This window comes from Perna viridis, chromosome 6, assembly GCF_037379345.1.
Source record: "Perna viridis isolate PV_CMFRI_1.1 ecotype Kerala chromosome 6, ASM3737934v1, whole genome shotgun sequence".
Taxonomy (NCBI): Eukaryota; Metazoa; Mollusca; class Bivalvia; order Mytilida; family Mytilidae; genus Perna; species Perna viridis.
The window spans coordinates 45,555,270-45,570,847 of record NC_142450.1 but is presented as its reverse complement, the minus strand read 5'-3'; the positions used below and the strand labels follow the sequence as shown (position 1 = coordinate 45,570,847).

General features: G+C 31.0%; 1 protein-coding gene across 2 annotated transcripts; it reads right to left on the bottom strand.

Annotated features, from left to right (window-relative positions):
• Positions 1-2,975: 2,975 nt before the first annotated feature.
• Positions 2,976-9,879, bottom strand: LOC148615247 (vitrin-like). 2 transcript variants are annotated; one of them, XM_088589972.1, is made up of 6 exons: positions 9,819-9,879; positions 9,250-9,336; positions 4,265-4,588; positions 3,639-3,914; positions 3,358-3,395; positions 2,976-3,040 (listed from the first exon to the last, which is right to left on the bottom strand). In XM_088589972.1, the coding sequence occupies exons 2-5, from the start codon at positions 9,308-9,310 to the stop codon at positions 3,391-3,393; spliced, it is 666 nt and encodes a 221-aa protein (XP_088446098.1). In that variant the 5' UTR covers positions 9,311-9,336; positions 9,819-9,879; the 3' UTR covers positions 2,976-3,040; positions 3,358-3,390. The 2 variants fall into 2 exon arrangements, with proteins under 2 accessions (XP_088446098.1, XP_088446099.1); XM_088589973.1 differs by lacking the exon at positions 9,250-9,336 and having other exon boundaries at positions 9,819-9,872.
• Between the last annotated feature and the right edge of the window lie 5,699 nt (positions 9,880-15,578).

Genomic DNA, 15,578 nt, shown 5'->3' with positions numbered 1-15,578 from the left:
ATGTCCATGTTACACCGGGGTCTTTGAAAACTGATGTATAGCCTTTGCATTAGATTAGTTTGGTAGGCTTATACGTGATAAAAACAACTACGTGATGCTGTACTCTGGATTTAGAATCAAGCTTGGCATTTAAATCGAAGTTAAAAAACAAGCAAAAATGAGAAATTAATTTTATGTGTAACCTGAGATTTATTTTACATACTATTAGAAAGAACCACATGTGTTATTAGATGTATCAAAGAAGTTGATGTTTATATTTTAAAATTTAAAATGAAAGTTTTTCATACATAATGAATTAATTTTTGTCGATGGTTTCTGAAATTTTTATATTGTGCTAATTGAATATTTTACTTTAATTGAAAAGCTGAATATTCATATTTACATGAATTAAGGGTTTTACTTTAGAAATATGAGGATATATTTTTAACATACCATTGCATTTCAAACTGGAGACCTCTTGCTGGAACTTGCTTGTTAGTAGCGTATTGAAGTTGAGTGCAGGAATAACTAGATCTCTTTTCCCTCCTGTTATTCAACTGATTTCGCTCATATCAATATCGTTACCAATAGAAACGACTATTATATCAATAACAAACAAACGCACCAGTTTTGCAGCTAAGAGAGTTTTTTCTTTGTTGTCGGACTTTCCACCGGTTTTAATCATTGCCACATTCTGAACACCCGGCCGATCACCTATTAAAATATTACATAAAATCAATACAGTAAAAAACTGCAGTCGTACTCCTTGACCAGTTATCTATATAACATAGCCCTGAAAATATATTTATTCTCATTCCGTAATCTGTAATTGTTCAGTATATCTAAATCATATTTTGTATTTATATTAATAACATTCTCTTACTTCATTTTCCTTTTAGTTCTAAAATCTTTGATCCAATAGAGAATCTAGAAAGATCGAATCCTCTGACAGCAGTTAAATATTCTATATTTATATATAATTATATAAATATAATGGTAAATGTTTCATATAAAAAAATAATTGTTTATACAGCTTCCGATTCAGCAATCAGATATATCCGACTCACCATAGCGCCTAGTGAAACTTTTGCATAGAAGATTAAGAAGAGCAAGTTAGATATTGGTACCTCCACCGCGGTAACGGATTCTCTTAATAGGTGATTTGAGAGAATTGATATCATTGTACTGGTTAAGGCGGATTTTTGTGACCGCCCTATAGTTAAAGACGTCGACTTGTAATGCATTACTGCCTATATTTAATGTTTGGCATATGTTTATCACTTCTTTCTTAATCGTTTCGAAATTCGTTCTCCCGATACCTCCTGACATATCTAGTACGAACACAACATCCGATTTACTAAAGCATCTTTCAATTGGAACTTGGACTAAAAAGTAAAATGAGTTTAAATTATATTCTATTGAGGAATTGGGTTACATATTGGTCTTACAAGAATATATTACTTATAAATGAGAATAATTTTATGAATTCGAATGATTGAATGATAATTGTTTAATGTCATATAGCAGATATTTGGTACGAGAACAATTGACCAAGCGAATATACCCTGCATTGTACTAGTTCAAAATCATCACTGTCATCAATTCATTAGTCAACAACGGCAGGTCATTGTTTTCACACCTGGTCCCCTAAAGCTAGGTAACCTAGCTGTTGTCATTACTTTGCGCGCGTCGACATCGCCATCGTTAACAACATTACAAATTTCTTTTCCTATTTACAAAAAAATAACCATAGAGGTTTAGCAAATGCCTGAAAAGTATTAGATTTAGTCAAATTCTGGCAAAAGTTTGTTGACCCATGTTGGAGTTATTGCAAAAAAAAAGTGGTATAATACTCCAAATGACAAAAGCATAAAATATACCTCTATCCTAAAATTACTGGAAGTTGGATGTCTTGGGTTTATATATGAATTCAATAAACAGTACCTGCAAATGATTTCTCTTAATGCTTATACGTGCGAAAGACATGTTCACATGAAACACCAGTCACATTATAACAACATTACTTGAACTTCCGTTTTTTTTAACTCTACCAAATTTAATTAACTCATCCGATAACACACTGGAAAACTGTAATTGTACAAAAAATTCACCAAATGAATAAATTAAAAATCGTATCAGTTAATATGAAATTAAGAAATGCCTCTTAGTATATAAAAATAATTGTAAAGAGAAAGTTTTGGGTGTTGTTGAAAAGTCGTAATTTTTATTAAAACAAAATGTAAAGTTTTATATGATTTCGCATTCCGATTTCGGTACCCTTATTATAAACAGTTTAAATACATCATGAAAACGGTATAAGTGTTTCGGGATAATGATAAGTTTTTGATTGTGGACGCCCCCTCTGGGCTTCCTTTTTCCGTATTTGATGCTTTATTGCCAAAATCAAAACAACTGATTCTGTTATTGACCTTAATAACCAATATAAACGTGACTTATATAGTTTATGAATGTACTTTTCATTAATTCTGCGGCAAAAATAGTATAATACTAAGGACTTATGATAATTGACCATTAAAAGGAGATTATTAATAACATATTTCTGTACAAGGAAAATGTACAAGTAATGGCTTAACCGATCAGATTTATAAGCCTGAAATTACTAACCGTAAGTATTTTTATAATAGCTGTTCATAATGGCTGTTTCATAATCTCTGTGAAAGTAGTTTGACAAAAACACTATCCACGATTTCCACCAAAATTTGTCGAACTTTCTTTTTGTATCGTATTTTTGTTTTGGTATTGTCATTAAGTGTACACTTTTTTAACAGCTTTCTTTACAGTTTAATGCTATTAAAAAATCCTTTCAATTTACACATTCTTTTTGTGTCGTCGTAACTTTCTACGGAGCTACTTTATGAGAAGGTTGATGAAAAAAAAAGGATTTTGGGTCGCCATCTTCAATTTATGCTTAAAATGACATCATCTTTGATTTATGTTCCTGTAGGGTTTTTAGAGAAAACAAAGAACACACCAGGTGCTGAATTATTATTTAATCAATATATATAAATATATCTCCACATCCCTCTTCTGAAGAATACCTCTGCAAAAAAAACGAAGCATTTTTTTTTAAAAACTGAAGTATAAAAGTACATATAGCATAAGATAAAACATATTTAAAGAATGGAGCAAGACACCAAATTACGGTATTATACACAGAATGTATCTAAAGGTTAAAACTAACCCCGCCCTAATAATGCTCAAAACTGTATTTTTGGGTCACTCTGTGTCATACACTAATAACCCTATAAATGCCCTACATATATTAGGTGCCTATGTAAGAATGTTTACAAATACCATCTGAGTTATAAACTGCCAGATTCAGAATTACGATATTATAATTGTAATTATATACACTACCTGTGTCGTGTTTACTTCGTTTTACCGTCATCATTATGCTGTAAAGATAAACGTAAGTTTCTATGTATGTATTTATTATAATTTAAAAACATAACTTAAATGAAGCAAAAATTATAAAAACAAGGTTTCATACATAATGATTCACGATGTCTATGATTGTCTTAATATCCAAAAGTGATTTTTTTGTCTTTTTCATACCTCTCGGGAGTTAGTTTGCAATATGCAGTTATAAATATGCTTAAACTGTAGGAATAAGCAGTGAAGAAAAAATCATAACTAACCAACGCAAATCCTTCTTGTAAGATCTTGTTGGAAACTCTTTGACAGAAGTGTGCTAAAGGTTTTAGCACGCATTGCTTTTTTGCTTGCTTGGCTACTAAATGCATCACCATCTATACCATCAATTTCATCCCAATCAATGTTGTTACCGATTCCAATAGCAATAATCTTAATTCCGTACAAACGTGCCAGTTTTGCAGCATTTAGGGTTTTCTTTTTGTTTTGGGAATTTCCATCTGTCATAACAATGGCTACATTTGGATACCCTCGGCGATCACCTGGCAAATTTGGAGAAATAAATAAAATGAACAAAATAAAGAAGGATGTGTTTTCTGTGAGTTACCAATGTCTGTTTCCAAAAACTTAATGATGTATTATGTGCTTTTCCTTTACATATATATCCTTATTTGGTTATTGATAGATCCATTGCATTTCTTATTCGTTACGTGTGAATATTTTTATAATACAAACAAAGGTGAGAGAAAAGGCTACAATATGGTTTGTATATAGCATACAAGTTTTGTAATAGAAGAGTATTTTATCTCAAATTCATGTATCTTGGTTAGAACTTTTAAAAATCTTGCCTCGAGGATTTTTTAAATTGATTAATAGGAATAATCTTAATCACCATTACGAGGCGTGAAGCTTCTAAGACGAAGGTTATCAAGTCCAAGAAAAGTATTGGTCATTCCACTAAGGTAACGAATTCTCCTGATTGCTGATCTAAGAGTGTTAATGTTGTTATGGTCTTTTAGGCGAATTTCCGTGGTTACTCCAGTTGAAAAAACGTCAACGCCGACTTGTGTTGCAAAAGGGCCAATCGTAAGACTGTTTGAAATACCTATGGTTGCCTCAAGCATCGTCCGAAAATGCCGACTACCTATACTTCCGGACATGTCAAGAAGGAAGACAATGTCTAATCCTCGTCTGCATTTATTTGATATAAACTCTCCTAAGGTGACATACATATAAGAAATTGAATATTCAATGATACAAAATAAATCCACGTAACATATAATAAAAGACAAGAAACTATATCGTGAATACCATTTATATTATTCTCACTGTACGATTCTGTTGAAAACAAAAAAAAAATTTGAACAGTAAAAGATATATCACGTCAAATGTCATTAATCTATTTTCACTTTTCTCAATAGGCGAAAAGAAAAAAAAAACAAAAACAAAAAACAAAAAAAAAAAAAAAACGACACACCAATTTAAAAATTCAGAAAATGCGCATGTTGTCCAATGTCTAAGATTTTGAGATGTAATGTGTGCAACTACTCTCTTTTTTAAATTGACATTGGTAGAGACAATCATTATTGACAGATGCATGCCAACTTTAAAATCTGCTCACTATTTACTCAGGTGGAGGCAATAAGAATAAAAATTAAAAAAAATATTGTGATTTGTAAAGACCATTTATTTAATTTGATCTACCAAATCTTTAAGAATGCGCAGTTTGAAGAAGTGAAAATGAAATACGGTCGAAAGTAGAAATCATATGATATCATATACATATATGTATAAACGTTGAAGCTCTGGTTATAGTGAACAAGAATTGGGTTATATGTTAGTGAAGCAGATATCAATCAACATTATAAACACATAGTGGATCGGCCATCCCCGGGAAATGGCTTTATTTTAAAAGTTTAAGGCACCCACCGAACACACACCTGGAACTTTTTCAAATTTGTCAAGAATATATTAAAGTTCATTTCATGACTTGTCATAAAAAATCGTAAGGTCCAGTTTTTTTGTGTAAAATTCATATTTATTGTCACAATTTGTGTGCATTATAAATGTAAAATGTGTATGAACTAAACATACAACGGTAGAAGATGTCGGCTTTGATCATATTTATTAATTAAGTCAAGACGTTTTGGCTTAAAATATAGTGGCCAACAAAGTAATGAAGGAATATACACAAAATCATTCCACAGAAAAAAAACTTTGGATTTAATTCCTTTAAACTAGTCTTTTTTTTTATTAAATGCTGTATAAGAAAAACAAAATTTCCTATTATGTATTAGGAAGAATATGGGCGTTAACGAAAATCCCTCAAGATTTTTTTTTGCAAAAATATTGATCGGAAAATACGTTATTTTTTTATATAATATTTGACAAAGGATATTAACAGACAATTGCTGCTATATATTCCTTTTTGTTGTCAGAGCTTATATCTTGTTGGAATGATCGATTCGTCTAACATTTCAATTTTTTTGAAAAAAATCAGCTATTTAAAACAAAATCAGTGATAATTATTTTGCTTTCTTTGCATTTTATATTGACAAGTTATCTAGTGAGTAATTATCTGAACAAAAACTTATAAACTAAAGTACATGTTAACCAATTAGGCGCGCTCGATTTGTTGTTTCGGGTTTAAATCTTGCAGTTGAAACTTATACCTATGAATGTTTTTGTTATTTATCCTTGCTGAAACTCATTCAAAACGTTGTTTTCATCATTTCAGGGTAGGATTTGCCATTTAGTTGAATGAGAAAGCGACCATTTTTATACTGAGGCGGGAGATGGGGCTTGGATTTTTGCTCTTCTTAAAATTACTTTATTTTTCATTCAATTACAACAAATAAATTATAAAATATTACAGGCATATGGCAGTAGTTTTTGTCAGTAAACTTTACGGTAAATGAAAAATATTATATAAATATCAATTGAGGGACTGGAGTTTCAAGATCAGGATTTCTTTCGTATGTTTTTAGGTAAAGTAGCACACACATCTTTAACTTCCTGGTGACTAAAAGGATGTTTCTTCTTTGAAACTGACGTGGCTATGAGCATATTTTAACATCTCAAAATATATCAACTAGGCAGGAAGTAAACTATGAGTAAGTTTATAGTTGTATATTATATCTAATTTAAGTTCTTGCACACCTATATTTGTTCTACTATAGTGCAAAAAATACAATGATTGTATTTCAATTATAGTTAATTAAAAAAAAGAATGTATTATGTGATACATATACACATATCACAAGTATATTCCACGAAACGATCATCAGCCGCCCCCCTAGTATAAAGTGAAAGAATAATCGAGGGAATCAAGACTCAAGAATGTAATCTAGGGACAAAGACCAGACAAGGAAAACAGACATACACAGCAAAGAATATATAATAACCAAAATACAAATGTAATACATACAAAGTAACTAAAAACTGGAAGCATGGACCAGGTGCAAAGAGGGCGTAAACGTCTTCTATTTTTCTAGAAATTTTCTAGAAAACTTTTCTTTATGGATATTGGTATCTTTCAGTTTTCTTTATGTAGGATTTAGTATCGAGTAGGTTGATTGCTTCAAACCATCGTCCTTTTAGAATTTTAAATCGAATTTTAGAGAACGTATAAGTTAGTGAATTTGAGAATAGTTCGTGTTCTTTATTAGCAATATTAAATAACAATTAAAGCTGATCAAAATACCAATTAAAGACAATAAAGCCATCATGTGTGAAGTTTTGGTGCATGTGTTGCACTTGATGAAAACTTTTCAACCATAAAGTTAAATAGTTCATACGCTTGTATGTCGCATATTTCAAAGCTAAAGATTGCACCCATTTCACATCCTATACGGTAGATGAAATAAGAGTAAGCGAATTTAAATTCATAAATATTAAGAATTAATTTTTATATTAGAAGTAAGTTCATTTTGTTCAAAAGTTTAATAGCGAAAGCTTCTGTTTTCATTTCCAACTGCCTTTATTAGTTCATGACTGAACATGTTTGTATAGTCGGACGGCTTGATATTTTGTCTCTCCTGTTGGAGATAAAATCTAAATTGGTTATAGGGTTAAGTGGTAGTCTGTATATTTGTGTAAGTGAAACACTGCCAAAGGTGACACATATGATAATCATATGGGAAATATGATAATCATGACAAGGATATGATACTTAATAAGTGGTTGTCATATGATTATCATATGATTCTTATATGACAATATAGGCTGAAACAATATGATAATCATATGCTTGTAAAAAACATGTAATTGTCATATGATAACCATGCGATTGTAATATGTTAACTGAAACTTATTATTATTGCTCGATTCATATGATAATCATATGATGCAAACCATTTGATTCTCATGTGTGGCTCATTTGCCTGTGATGAGTCTGCCACGATTGTTATTTTTAAACCCTTGTTGAAACTCTGTGTGCTCTTAGCTGATGAATCAGGGATCCCATCTTTTTTGTGGGTTGTAAGGTTATACAATATAAAAAAGAAATACAAGCCCGACCGTCAACCAACGTGTGCTATGCTATTACATATTGTAATCATAATTGTGACTCCTGTCAAATAGTGTTCTTGTAAATAATGTAGTAATGTAGATTAATAATTACTATACATATTACACATTTAGATATGATAACACTTATAGGAAAAATATTTTGCTCCTCATTTATATCCCTTTTTTTCTAATTTTAATTTAGGTATAGCTTAATGAGGAATATGTCCTAGTAAAGTCAAAAAATCATGTATAAAGATCACGAACTGCTTTTTTTTTTGTTAATTTCTATATTAATTCATTATCTTTTTTTCTAAATTGCAAAACCTGGGGTCTTGTATAAAAATGCATAATTTTGACAAACTATCGTTTAGTTTTAGTTATATAAAAATATAAAGAATAAACATAACAATCCACTACTTTTTACAACCATTTGACAATTGGGGTAATTAAAAAACGAATGTTTTTTTTTAAAAATGAGTTATTTTGAGTGGTGTCGAAAAACGTTTGATTAGACGTTATACAACGTTATACATAAATCATTTAATACTGCATTCAGTTTACTATTGTAGTTGTTTACGTTTATTATAGAGCAATCAAGGGAACCAAGGTTATAGCAGTATTCAAAAGAATGTAATCCAGGGACAAAGACCAGACATGTAAAACAGACATACACAACAAAGAACATAATATTACTAAAATCATACAAACAAAGTAAAAAAAGCAAATGAGCAACTCGAACTCCACCATAAACTGGGAGCATGGACCAGGTGCACCGGTAGGGTGAGCGTCCTTTGCTTTTCTAAAAACACCCGCCGAGTTGCTCATAAAAAAGTCAAGTTCGTGGTAGACGAAAGAGGAAAGAAAATCTATGACACGTGGAACAAATAAGATTTCATGGCGCAGATGGATACACTGTAGCGATCCACGAGTTCATGATGACGACCATAAAACTTCTGTAGTGATGACATCAATTTTCATGTCCTTTCATTGTCTTGGAAATTATATCTAAAAAAACACTTTATTTTTTCATGAAATTACCCTTCCTCATTTTACCGCCATTTGTCATGAAACTGGACCACCTCAATCTTTTATGACAAGTTTTATTTTTAAGTAGAAATATTTTTTCTTTCAAATGATGTATAAATAAGGTATGTGTTCTTCCGGTGTATTAAAATCTTATCTTTCACAGTTAAACCGCTCCACAAACAGTTTAAAATAGCTTAAACTAAATCCAAAATATAGTTTTGATTTGCCAAGTATTCAAACTGAAGAAAAAGAAATCTTTGAAAACATGAACAAAAAAATTTGATAAAATATTGAAAAAAAATATATCAAATAAATATAAAAGACCAATATATACAAATTTACCACTGGTACAATGCAAAACCAGACAAGAACATATCAATATCAGAAGGGACGACAGCTTCATCTTTGGTTCCCAAGATCCCTAATGCTCTAGAAGTATAAAGGCACTATGAGTAAATATGTATTCAAATTTCCTTACAAAGTACATATATCAAACTATACAGTAACAAATATTTTATAGCATCAAACAGATCTCCTTTTCGTACATATACACAACACTTAGGTGCTCGATATGTTTCGGTCATAAATATTCTGACAGTATTTAGTTTAATTCACGCCGTAAAAGATTCATCATGGTAGTATATATGACTAATCTGCACATTGTTGTTTCAAATGTAAGAAACCTTTACTCTTATAGTATACCATGTGTTGCTTTTGTTTAATTTGTATTTCAGGACCTTTTAAAAACTCAATTATTTACTCTTCGCAACAAAACTATCTGCATAACAGAATATTAAATTATGAAGTTATTATTATCAACAAATTCTATTGGTAAGCACAAGACAAAATAGTTGAATACTACAGGTGTAGTTCTGAAAACAGAAAACAGAAATAGATACCGTGGTACTTACATGTAACGATGCTCCTGTTCCTTTTATCGCCTTAGCTTTAATAATACGTTTTGACCATTTCATCCTAAATAAATACTACTTTTCTCCTAAACACGTGTTGCAAATTCATCAAAATAGTATTAAATATCGTATCAAAATAACTTCATTTACATGTCCAGACACTCCAAAAATAATGTCATGCTTCATGTTAATGTTTGATCTTTTACACTGGTCTGAGATCATTTGAAACAAGTATAAATACTTAAATAGCAATCATATATATTGCAAATTTAGATATGTTGTACACATGTATCAAGGAGTAACATCTCATCAGCAGCAATGGAAACAAATATATAAGAAGCCAAATCAATCACGGAAGGATTCTACCATTTGCAATACAAGGATCGAAAGCCTTAGCGTTATATAAATGATACAAAACAGATTATTACACCTCAGTATATAAAGGTTACAGACCACCAATTCAACCAATGAGCATTTGGAACGTACACAAAAATAGTCCTACGCAGAAATTACCCATGTTTCTCATAGTGCTGTGAAAAAAGTTCTCATCTCATTTTAAAAATTTAAACAGTTTCTGAAAGGAAAAACATTACTGTACATTTTATAGGTGCATTTTGCTTTTTGTGATGTGAAGCCTAATCTTCATAATGATTTCTAAATATACCCCTATCTTGTGATAACACTGGGATTTCTCATGCTATTTATAGACACTTCACTTCCGGTGACCAGTACTGCACTGCAAGTCTGCTAACCCCACATGCCATTCTGAGGATTGTGAGCTGACATATGTAGAATCATGCTTATATTTAGTCCTCTGCAGGTTAAGGTTAAGGTAAAGTCCAGAGAAGCCATTGAATATTGTGAAATTAGCATAGAAGCCTATGGGAAGTGGAATTAGTGGTTTTTAGCCTAAACATCAACACACAATTTTCTAAAGTAAAATTGCTATTTTTCTCCTTTTTCAGTGTTTGATTATTGAGCAGTCCATAGTTTTCAGACTATTGACCGGCAATGTCAACCGCTTTCGCGGATTTTTAGTTCCGTCACCGGATTGGACAAAAGTTTTATATTTATTCGGAACGCTCGGATTTCACCCTCTCTTAATGAAAACCCGGAAATCATCACGTCTGCTTGTTTTGTCTGCTGAATTACAAATGGCAAGATTTGCCTCCTTAACTGACCAGGATTTGGACACAATTATTGACCAGAAGGACTCTAAAAACACAAAATCCGTTATACCTGTGTCGAAAAGGATTTTAAGTAACTATCTAATAGAAAAAGATGGGGAATTTACGTCAATTGATGATCTTGATTCTGCTGAAGTTGGTGTGAAGTTGGTGGCTACGCCTCAGGCAATAGTCACAGTCTTGGAGAACAATAAACTTGTTATTTCCCGAATACCCAGTCAATGCATGTCCACTTTTATTTAAACTTAAGGTCTAATGAATAAGCAAAGCACAGGATGATTTATTGGCGAATGAAAAAAAAAAAAACCTCAGAAGCATTTTTTATAGACTACAAAAAGTGTGGTTTATAAAAGCAATATTGCAATTGTAAGATGAATGTCCACCAAAATTAACATTGAAAGTTTTTGAGACATGCACTATATCTACAATAGAGATATAAAATGATCAATTAAAAGTAATCGAAATGTCTTTAACTTCATAATTATGCATTACATTATCAGATATTTGAAATGATTTGAACTTTTAAATATATACGTGTAATACGCATGGAATTTTGAATATTTGAAAAAAAAAACGTATCGATATTGACTATTAACACTTACTGACCATTTGTTCAAAAAATACACGTCAGATGTCTGAATAAAGTGGCAGCCTCGATTAAATTTAAAATCACGCTTTCACTGACAAAGCATTAGGAGAATGTATGAATAAGTCAATAGAAATATATTTATATCATAACTTTTAAATGATATATAGAGCATATGATAAAACACTATCAACAACGCCGATGTTGAGCCAAGAGAACTACATATCTATCATATTTATTCTTATGATCAATCAGGCAGTAAATGAATACTAATATATACTGTTAAAATTGAATTACATTAAAAATTAATGCTATAAAGATATGTTTGTTATATAATGTGTAGCCGTGTCATACTAACTCCTGCTGCTGACAAATTTATTATTACAAGCGTGTGAAGGTTTATTTTATTTCATGAATATGAAACTATGACTGTTAGAAATATTTATGTCTGATTTAAGCAAAAGTGGTAACAATCTGACAGTAGGTGATTCACGATGCCACAAATCCACAAAATTTATTTCTTATTCAGAAACGGTTACAAACAGCATAATCAGTTTTAATTTATTGACCGTATGCAATAGGCATCATTGGTTGATTTGAGATGGAGACTTACGTATGGCTTTCCACAAACGACCTATAGTTATGTAAAAGTATAGTTGTTTTAGTGTTTGTTTATACAATGAAACAACTGTACTTGGCATGGGTTTTGAATAACAGAATTAGTACTCGAATGGATAGTACATAGAACACAAGTGGATCGCTATCCTATCTGCCATTGGTGAATGTCTTTTAAATGTTATATTGCATGATCAAGTATATGGGTAGTTTTTAGATGCATATTAATATATATCGTGATTCAGTATATTTGTGTTCCAGAATTTGCCTTGTATTTTTATTTAAAAAAACATACAGTTACTATGAACACGGTGTATAAATATAACCGTCAGAGAATTAAAAACATTTTTTTAATATGACTTATTTATTTTAATATTCCAACAGAAACGAATACTAGTACACGAAGGATATAGCATTATAGAAAACGTACTTGCAATATATTCTTTGTACAGTAATTAAATGTCATGAATAATGCTACATTCTTATATTGAATTATTAAATGGTGTTACGTCAATATTGCCATTGCGATATTCGTGGATTCAATTACGAAAACAAGGAAAATCATGCAAAACACACAGGAGGTAAAAACTTTTTAAGTCTCCAACCAAATGACTTAGTAGGACAAGCCTGTTCTGCTCCAATCAGTTTATCACCGACTTTCTATGTTTTACACGACAGAATTGCTACTAACTACTACTAACTATATCGTCTCAATTCAAGTGCAGATTTGGAATTTGAACTGTTCTTTCTTTACTGAGTTGTTTGTTACTTGATCTTGGTAAGACCTAATTTTGTCCTGTTTGCATTTGTTTCTGACTGCTTCTTTGTGACATGTTGACACTACAGTATTTTCTTTTTTCTTAAATGTCTGCATAACACGGTAAACCCCATCTAAATAATAAATGTCATATGCACGTTTAAATCATGGAACATCCGACACAATTTCTATAGCTGTGTTGAGATTATGAGACCAGTACATAAATAGAAGTTCACTAAATAATAAATGTCATATGAATGCTTAAATCTTGAACCATCTGACAAAATTTCTATGGCTGTGTTCAGATAATGAGACCAGTACATGAATAGAAGATCATATCTATAAACATATTTTTGCAAGGAGATTTCATAACGGGAAAACAGACATTTGGTAGTAAACGATCCTCCCATTGAAACGAGTTATCAAATACAAAAATACCGTTCATATATTAACCTGTACCATTGTGTAATGTTGTACACGTGGTTCAAGAAAAAACCTCTCACCAGCAGCTCTTGAATCAAAGACATTGGAATTTCAAGATTAAAAAAGAACTGGGTAGGTAGGAGCCAAATACTGTTTGACCTGTGGAAATTTGCAGTTTATTTTTAAAACAAGTTGAAATACAACTGAAAAAAAACACGTGGAATATCTTTACTAGCTTGTCAGAAAGAAAGCACAGTTCTTATTACATTTTCAGTGACTGCTGGTAGAAACTGTGGGCAACTTCATTTGTATTTTTGTTATTTGACCAGGGTTTCGTACGTATTCAGTATATTTATCCAGTAATTCTAATGTTAATTATTTTGAAATTAGTGTTTGTTATGATCTCATGAATGGAGAATAAACATCTTATTCTTGCACATTTATGTACAATCACTTGATCATTTGTATGGTTTCTATAAAATAAAACTATCCCAATAATGTCCAAACAAAAGGTAAACTGGTATTTAGTAAATACGTCATCATTTACAGTATCTTTATTGACCAGTACTTTGTTTCAAGTTTTTTGACAATCAAAAGAAATATTAACGCATGCCTGGTTCAAATAATGGCTTAAAAGATTATTTTACAACTTTATATTCTGGATTTGAAATAAAACAAAATCTAAAAGTCAACATACAGAATCGAAGTGCTAAGGAGTAATCAAGGGAACCAAGGTTATAGCGGTAGTCAAAAGAATGTAATCAAGGGACAAAGACCAGACATGGAAAACAGACATACACAACAAAGAACATCCCGCGATATAACAGAAAATGAACAAAATCAACATATCTGGGTACTCGTACGTATCCTAAGGTGTATAACTGTGTTATGAATCTTGCAAAGTGGAACTTTCAGTTTTGAGTTAAATGTATTCCATACACAGGAAAAAGTCCACCATGCGTTTAACGCATGTTTTGATTAAAAGGATGGTGTATTTTTTCCTATGTACCGTTTTCCACAATATTAAAATTCCTTAGATAATATATACTTCAGTTAAAATATGTTGATTTACATGAATATATTCTGTTTTTGTTCTTCATGATTTCAATCATTTATCACTCTATTTGTTTTGGATTTAGATCTTTCTTTGTATTTGATTTCAATGCCGCTGATGAGAAGTTACTTCTTGAAACACGTGTATAGCATATCAAAATTTGCAACACAATATGACTGGTACTTTTGTATTTATCAAATATTGTTTTAAATAGAGTATTTAGTTTTTCATGGAGAGTGTAAAATATGAGTGTACTCTAGTGTAATATATTTTTATTACTAACAACTCATGTAAATCATTTACCTACAGTTAGGATTATCACCTATACCCTTATTACACAAGTCTCAGATTCTTATGAAAATAAGAAATAAGATTCTTATGGCAAGTAAAAGCATCCATATCCGGTTTTTTCCCTTTTCCTTCATTTTCAGGAGTTGATAAACAGCATAATGCATGGGAGCTTCATTTGCGTATACTTGTATATATCGATTGAGAGCCAAACCAGTCTCGGAAAATGTTCGCTAGTTTCGATAATTAAATACAAATCGAATCACAGCTTTTCCATGACAGGATTGGTCATAATAGTCTGCAGTATGGCGCCCAGATGTTTACGAAAATTACGTGATCAATATTACCCATAATTCTCGGGTCAAAAAATTGCGAGCCGAAAAAAAAAAAAAAACCAAAACAAAACAATTCGAAAAAATGAATTAAATTGTCATAAAAATATAATTAAATGATACAAATCGAAACAGAATGAAGCAAAACTAAATTGAAGAAAAGAAATCTTTTCAGACGTTTCGCAAATTATAAGAACTATAATGATTACCAGTGCCGGACAATTCGACCCAAAGACATTTCGGACCATGACAACTATCCTTATGGATGCCGGACAATTCGGCCAATTTACATATCAGACCATTTCAATTAGTATAATAATTTAGGACATATATCATTACAAAATTTACCTTATTTTAAGGTTATAAGTATAATATATCAAATCAGAGCCTACAAAAATTATCATAGTTGTTTTTAATTAATGTTTCTTCGGGAGCGTTAAAAGGTTTCACCTTCATGATATAACATCGAATGAAGTTTATCAATGAATAAAGCTAATTTGTTTTAGAAAAATTACTAC

Excerpts from the sequence above, each read along its gene's own strand:
- LOC148615247 (XM_088589972.1), bottom strand. The coding sequence starts at position 9,310 with ATGAAGCTGTCGTCCCTTCTGATATTGATATGTTCTTGTCTGGTTTTG. Across the intron at positions 4,589-9,249 it reads GGTTTTGCATTGTACCAGTG|GAGAGTTTATATCAAATAAA; the intron begins GTAAATTTGTAT and ends ATGTCACCTTAG. Across the intron at positions 3,915-4,264 it reads AAGCTTCACGCCTCGTAATG|GTGATCGCCGAGGGTATCCA; the intron begins GTGATTAAGATT and ends CAAATTTGCCAG.